Source organism: Etheostoma spectabile, chromosome 15 (genome assembly GCF_008692095.1).
Source record: "Etheostoma spectabile isolate EspeVRDwgs_2016 chromosome 15, UIUC_Espe_1.0, whole genome shotgun sequence".
Classification (NCBI taxonomy): domain Eukaryota; kingdom Metazoa; phylum Chordata; class Actinopteri; order Perciformes; family Percidae; genus Etheostoma; species Etheostoma spectabile.
Window position 1 is genome coordinate 31,422,229 of NC_045747.1, and position 7,792 is coordinate 31,430,020.

Below are 7,792 nucleotides of genomic sequence, written 5' to 3' on the forward strand. Positions count from 1 at the left end.
CCATCGGGTGCCAGACGGTTGCGGATCCGCTCCATAACGGGGTCTGAGTCATCAGGTTCCCATTAAAGTCCAGGTGTGTACTTCCACTCCGTCCCAGCTCCACCGACCCCCCCCCCAGCCAGACACGCAGAGCTCCTATTGGCCGGACACTCAGCCCACGGCAGATAGGGCGGGACAGGAAGTGGAGCACAGAAACAAAAATAAAACATCCGGTTGATTTTTCAAAATAAAATACCCAGTGCTCACGGCGGATGATCTCTCCCTGCACTCCACCTTGAGAACAGCTGTTGCTCCCGCTCTGCTCCTCTGCTGGCGGTTCTGTGGTTCTGTTCTACGAGATCTCGCGAGATCTCACGCGTCCACGTGACTTCAGCCGTCTGTCATGGCCGGTGGAAATTGGGACAAAAACTTTGTGGCTTTGCAGATGAATCCCATCCAGCGGTTTGTGGTCAGAGATCTTTTTATACGTGGTTCGTACGACGTACGTTTCCTAAAATATCTCCGTTGCCAACGAGAGGAAAATAGTGTCCGGGGTTAAAAACCCCGCTAGTTATCATTTAAACGGGATTTAACCCTCCTGTTATCCTCGGGTCAAATCTGACCCCCCTTAATAAATGTCTAAATCTGAAATATGAGTTTCTTTTTAACCAAATTACCACAAAAAATGGATTTGATTCCTTCCAACGCTCTTTATAAAAACAACTGGTCACTTTCATTCCTCTGATCTTCACTATTAATCAAAGTAATTCATAAATAAACCAAATTCATAAAAATTCAAATATTAGGAATACTTCTATATAAATGAAGGTTATTGAGCATGCATTCCAAAAAAAGTGTAAAACTAGTTAAAAAATGTCAAATTTTTGTCCCTTTTTGACCCGTGAGGACAACACAAGACATTTGTCCTTTTTTTTTAGACTTTTTTTGTTTTGTTTTCACTAACACCACCTTACTAGTTTTACTACTTTTTGAAATCTCTCATTTATGTAGAATTATACCTAATATTTAAGTTAAAAAAGCAGAAATTATGAATTATTGTGACTAATAGTTAAGATCAGAGGAATGAAAGTGACCAGTTGTGTTTATAAAGAGCGTTGGAAGGAATCAGATCCATTTTTATGGTAATTTGGTTAAAAAGGAATCTCATATTTCAGATTTAGACATTTATTAAAGGGTCAGATTTGACCCGAGGACAACAGGAGGGTTAATTGTCCAGCTTTATTCGAAGATTAATAATCCCCCCCCACCCCCCCCCCCCCCCCGATAATGCTAGACTTATGTACTGTGAACACCCAGAGATCAAAGTCATCAGTAACTAATTATCTGTAATTAGGACGGCAAACAAGCTCAGAAAAGTCGGACTGTTCCTTTAAGAAGACTTGAGGGCAGAGTCGTCTCGGCCCTACAGAGATGGCAGTGTTTCTTTAATTGTCATATACACAATCTTATTTATCACTACAAATAAAAGAAAAATTGGTTTTCAGGAGATCTTCCCTTGGTCAGCAACCAACCCCCCCCCCCCCCCCCTTGCCCACCTGAACATATGAAATACTAAGAAAAAAACAACAACCTGGCTTTACAATTTACCCTTATTTACATAGTTACAGTGGTTTTTTTAAAGCACCGCAGGCCAAGTGGAAGCTGAAAACCAGAATTTAGACTTTAGACCTGCTCTCCGACTCCGGGGGTGTCGACGCGCCGCCGACACTGTGCAACAGATTCAACGTGTCACAGGATGAACAAATGGGCTCAAGTTGGGGTTGTTTTGTGTTTTTTTGTCACGTTGTCATTTGTGTATTTTTGTGAGTGGATTGCGTAGATCCCGTGCGTGGAAGAGGTTAACCGTGATGCTCGGGTCCTAATGCTCATCAGAAACTCTTTTAAGTCCCTGCACACTTCTGGAAAGGAAATGTAAAATTTACACTTAAAATTGGGCTTTTTTTTGTTGTTCAAGATTCACTTGAAGCCTCTAAAAAAAAAAATCAGCTAAGAAGTTAAAACCCTCTCTCTCTCTCTCTCTCGCTCGCTCCGTTCGACGGATCCGAGACGCCGGGCGGCTTCACGAGTACGAGAGGTGCGAGCCGTTGGAAATGTGAGAAGTGACCGACGTGCTCCGGCTGAGCCCCCCGTCGCTCCCCCCCCCGCCGCCGCCCGGCCCCCCCGACGCCGTCCTCCTCAGCGGCTGGGGGCTGTTCCTGAGGGCCATCAGCCCGGGGCCCCGGATGCTCAGGCCGCCGCCGCCGCCGTAGCCTCCCTGTGACGAGGAGGACGAGGAGGCGGAGGACGGCGGGGAGGAGGAGGAGAGGGCGATGGGGGGAGGCGGCGGCGGGGGGGGCAGGAGCGCCAGGGATTGGGAGGAGGCGTGGGAGGCGAGGTGGTGGTGGTGGTGGACCTGCGAGGGATGCGGGTAATGGCCACCGCCGCCGCCCACCCACTCCCGGGGGCGCTCGCGCTCCCGGCCGTCGTGGCTGTCGCGGTAGAGCTGCGGCGTGCTCTGGTGGTGCTGGTAGTGCTGCGGGAGGTAGTGGTGGGAGGAGGAGTGGGAGGAAGAGGAGGAGGAGGAAGAGGAGGGGGGGCCACGGGTGCTCTTGTGCAGCTCGCCGTCCCTGCCGAGGAAGTGCGCCGACGTGATGGACTCGGCGCGGCCGAAGCCGCCGGCGTGGTGGTTCTGGCTGCGCCAGGACGGCGTCGCCACCGAGTTCTGCACGCTGTGGCTCCAGTGGCTGCCGGAGCGCGGCACGGGGCGGGAGGGCCAGCCGCCGGAGCCCGAGGACGGGCTGGGGGTCGGGTAGCCCTGGTTGAAGGCCTCGGCCGGGATGCCGCTCAGCGCCATGTTGCTGAAGCCGAGGCGCATGCTCTCCGAGTCGAAGGCCTCGATCTCGTGGGCCTGGCGCTCCAGGAGAGTCCGGATCCGCTCCGAGCGCTCGTTCTGCAGCGAGAGCATCTCCTCCTCGATCTGACAACACAACAACACATGGTTAGAGTCACAACAACACACAACAAACAACACACAACACACGGTTAGAGACGGAGTCACAACAACACACAACAACAGACACACATCACACGGTTAGAGACGGAGTCACAACAACACACAACAAACAAGAAACACACAATCATACGGTTAGAGACGGAGTCACAACAACACCATACACAACACCAAACAACACACAACACACGGTTAGAGACGGAGTCACAACAATAACACACAACAACAAACACACAATCCCACGGTTAGAGACGGAGTCACAACAACAACACACAACAACAACACACAGTGACGGAGTCACAACAAAGACACACGGTTAGAGACGGAGTCACAACAACAAACACACAACACACGGTTAGAGACGGAGTCCCAACAACAACAACCAACACACAACAAACAACACACAATCACACTGTTAGAGACGGAGTCACAACAACACACAACAACAACATACAACAAACAACAACAACAACCACCAACACACAACATGTTCACACGGTTAAAGACGGAGTCACAACAACACCAACAACAAACACACAATCACACGGTTAGAGTCGGAGTCACAACAACAACAACACACAACAACAACACACAACTGGAAACAACTGGAACAGAGAGTCGATTCACTGATCTGTCAAACCACAGGAAACTTCTCCTCCTCTGGTTCTTAGATGTGGAGATTTGATCATTTTCTTTGTAATTCATGATATTAATTTATAACCTTTTCTCCAACTTCTGATTCTTCCCAATTTCTAACGACGTCCCCAAAAAGGAAACTTATCAACATCGGTTTCATCTAAAAAGAAACTTTTCTCCGTTTGTTCATCTCATTTTAATGTTATCGCTGCAGAACGGGACAAACTGACCAATAAGTATTTAGTATATAATTACAGATCCATACTTGGTGCCTGTGTATAGATACAGTATTGCCACTGAAAATATTGCTATACTATGCTATATCGATCCCCCCCCCCCCCCCTCCAGGGTGAGAGGCGGGCCAGTGGTTCATGGGCCTAAGCGCTGTGAAACCAGAGAGCTGAATTGGACGTGTGTTAAAGAACAGGGTCGCTCCACCCGGGTCCAATGGGTGCTCCAGCAGCGCCCGGCTGATGACACCCCTGCTCCCAGTCCTTGACCTCGCGCTCGTGCTGCGTGTCGGTGTGGATCTTGATCTTGCTCTGGTAGGCGTTGAGCAGCTCCAGCTCCTGCTGCAGCTGCATCCTCAGCACCTGGTACTCCGCCTCCTGGGTCTCGTCCAGGCGGAGCTGTGGGAGCCGACAAACGGGGACGAGCGTCAGCATCACAGCAGCTCAACCTGCTCGGACAACTGAGTTGGTGATGTGACGGCTTTAAATTAAAAAAAAAGGTCCCATGGCACGAAAATGTCTCGTTATGAGGTTTTTTAACATTAATATGAGACCCCCCCCCCCCCAGGTCTGCCTTATGGTCCCCCCATGGTTAAAAATGGTGATGATAAGTGTAAACCGAGCCCTGGGTATCCTTCTTCTCTTGTCTTTGAAAAAAATGAAAGATCAGATGGGTCGATCTGGAATCTTCCCCTTATGAGGTCATAAGTGTAAAGGTTACCTCCCCTTTCTCTGCTTTGCCCAGACTTCAGATACAGTATTAGGGGACCACTAAGGTCTATTTAAAAGAGACTTCAGTACAGTATTAGGGACCACTAGGTCTATATAAAGAGACTTCAGATCCTATTAGGGGACCACTAAGGTCTATATAAAGAGATTCAGATACAGTATTAGTGACCACTAAGGTCTATATAAAGAGACTTCAGATACAGTATAGGGGACCACTAGGTCTATATAAAAGAGAACTTTAGATACAGTATTTAGGGACCACCAAGGTCTATATAAAAGAGACTTTCAGATACAGTATTAGGGACCACTAAGGTCTATATAGAGAGACTTCAGATACAGTATTAGGACCATAGGTGATATAAAAGGCTCCAATACATATGTTGACCACTAAGCTACATAAAAGAGACTTCAGATACAGTATAGGGCCCACTAAGGTCTATAAATAAGACTTAGATACGTATTAGGGCCCACTAAGGTCTATATAAAGAGACTTCAGATACAGTATTAGGGCCCACTAAGGTCTATATAAAGAGACTTCGGATACAGTATTAGGGACCACTAAGGTCTATATAAAAGCATCCAAAGAGCACCTTGTCATGGGACCTTTAAAGCGTTAGTGAATAGTTTCTGTCGGCCCCATGTGGAATTCAAAGTAATAACAACCCTGTCGGAGCCTTCACATGATACAAGCCTTAGGTGATCGTGTACCCCCCAAAGTGAGACTAATCTATTTCGCCTACACAAATTTAATTTTCCCAAATGCTGTTTGTCCTTTGCTGTCACGGTGTACATGTGCTGCGGTGTGGAGGTGCAGGTTTCAGGTGCTGAAGGTGCGCGGAGGTTTCCTTGCCTTACTCACAGCCTGTGTGGACAGCATGTCGTTGATGGAGTGGTCGTACTGCTCGGCCAGGATAGCCAGCTTACGTGTTTGCTCCTCTTTGAGGCGTTTGAGGACGGCCTTGTGGTCGGATTTGGGAGTGCTCTCCAGCAGGTGGTTCCTCAGGGCTTTGTACTGACGCGTCTGGATCTTACACGTCTCCTGGAACTGACGCTTGATCTGCAGCTCTTTGGACTGAAACAGTTAGAAAATGGTTTACTGCCACAGGAAGTTACACCTACGTGGTACTTGCCTTGGATTTTTATAGCTAAGGCTGAAACTCATTTCTCTGTCTTGCCCGTAGTATTGAGTGTAAGAGATATCCCAATTCTCATTTTGATCGAGGGGTAGGGCTAAGGGAAAGGGGTAGACACTAGAGCCCGACTGATAAAGGATTTTATAGGCCAAAACAAATATTTGGTTATTTAAAAAAAACAATGTATTGGCTGATATGTAATATCAGAAGAAATTCGCTGCTAATGATTAAAACTGTAGACGTGCATGGAGTCCATTCAAGGCAGAGAAATGTGGGACTGTGGGGCAAATCAGCCATGTAACGTTAGCCTCGCAATTTTCTAGCGATTTTTTAAATAACGTTTCAATTAAGAGCAAATATTACTGCTGAAATTTTTCAAATAATTTTTTAAAGCCAAAAATACTTACCTGGTCCGGCTGCCATTGTTGCCGGTTGCGCAGTGTGTTCTGGGTATTCCTCGGTTTCAAGTAAGCTAGCAACTTTGCTTTGTTTTGTTTTAAAGGGGTCTGTAGCCCTTCCCCTACCCCCTACCCCCTACCCCTCGATCAATACGAGAATTGGGATAGACCTTACTCTCACATGAACACGCAAAACTAAGGGCAAGGGGTAAGATAGAGAAATGAGATTCCGTCTCTGAGCTAGAGTCCAAGTCTTAAATCTCTGAGCTAGAGTCCAAGTCTTAAGTCTCTGAGTTAGAGTCCAAGTCAAGTCCTACGTCTGAGTTAGAGTCCAAGTCAAGTCCTACGTCTCTGAGCTAGAGTCCAAGTCAAGTCCTACGTCTCTGAGTTAGAGTCCAAGTCAAGTCTCTGAGTTAGAGTCCAAGTCTTTAGTCCCTGAGTTAGAGTCCAAGTCTTTAGTCTCTGAGCTAGAGTCCAAGTCAAGTCTCTGAGTTAGAGTCCAAGTCTTTAGTCTCTGAGCTAGAGTCCAAGTCAAGTCTGTGAGTTAGAGTCCAAGTCAATAAATGCTACATTTATCAAAAAGACGTTAAGTAATCATGTATAATAATCCAGATTATGACTTTTCCCATAACCGAGCAGCCGTAAGTCGGCCTCCTTCATACCTTCAGGCTCTTGGGCTGCTGACGGACCTCGATGGTGTGTTTCTGCCGCAGCTCTTGCTCACGCCGCTTGTTGTACTCCATCTGGTTGGTCAGCTCGGTCTGGTGCTGCGTTCGGATCAGGTCAGCCCGGGTCCGCTGCACCGAGCCACACTGCCTGAACTCCAGCTCCTGGGTGGACTCGTGGTGCCGCAGCAGCATGGCGCACTCCAGATCCTTCTGGGTCTGCTTCTTGTTCAGGTCCTGGTGGAGGACGACACAGACGGTCAGCGGAAAAACACGAGGAAGCAGAGGAGAAGACTAGAAACTCAACCCAGACTTGTTCAGCCCAGTGGCTCGGGTGTGTTTTGGATGAGTGCCTGGCCCGTTGGCCAGTAGCAGCATTAATGTAGAGAGCAATAGTCTCTGTGATAACAGAATCGCAAAAATTGAGAATTTAAAAAAGCTATAAACAAATTAGTCAGTCAGTGCTAAAAGCTAACTGGGGATTTGTCACAGGACTACGTCTGGTACCCCTTTCACACCAATGGCTCAATTAGGGGGGTACCCAGGTCGACTGTGTGTTTGAATGGGGTAACCTTCCTTGAGCTACTGTTGGAATTTAAAATGTTATATGTGTTGAAAGATCTTATGTGTTCTCTAAGACAAGGTGGTCTGGTACATTATAATCCAGCCTCGCCTAAATGTGTCGTAAGTAATTGATTATTAGGGACCTTCCTGAATCGGGTTTTAGTCCCTCTTTAACAGCCCACTGATCTTTTGCTTTGCAAGTCCTGAACTGAGGGTCATAAACTCAGTCACATTTCAACTGAAAAGATAAATAAGCAAACAGACAAAATTTGATACAGCATACTATTGCGATATTTTTTGTGGCAATACTGTATAGATACACAGGCGCCAGGTATGGATCTTTTATTATATATTATACATTATACGATGTATATGTGTTGGTCAGTTTGTCTCGTTGTGCAGCGATCACATTGAAGATGAACAAACAGAGAAATGTTTCTTTTTAGAT

General features: G+C 47.1%; 1 protein-coding gene and 1 long non-coding RNA gene across 2 annotated transcripts in view; one reads left to right on the forward strand and one right to left on the reverse strand.

The window, feature by feature from the left end:
- The first annotated feature begins 131 nt into the window (after positions 1–131).
- Positions 132–7,792, forward strand: part of LOC116703016 (uncharacterized) — a 13,173-nt gene continuing 5,512 nt past the window's right edge. The window contains exon 1 of the long non-coding RNA XR_004335316.1: positions 132–286. This is a non-coding gene — a long non-coding RNA (uncharacterized LOC116703016). The remainder of the gene's footprint in view (positions 287–7,792) is intronic.
- Positions 1,260–7,792, reverse strand: part of LOC116703002 (serine/threonine-protein kinase TAO2-like) — a 45,608-nt gene continuing 39,075 nt past the window's right edge. Inside the window, 5 exon segments of the mRNA XM_032537573.1 lie at positions 1,260–2,977; positions 3,698–3,730; positions 4,126–4,254; positions 5,444–5,656; positions 6,778–7,017. Of these exon segments, the coding sequence (XP_032393464.1) occupies positions 2,060–2,977; positions 3,698–3,730; positions 4,126–4,254; positions 5,444–5,656; positions 6,778–7,017 (1,533 nt within the window). The 3' untranslated portion in view covers positions 1,260–2,059.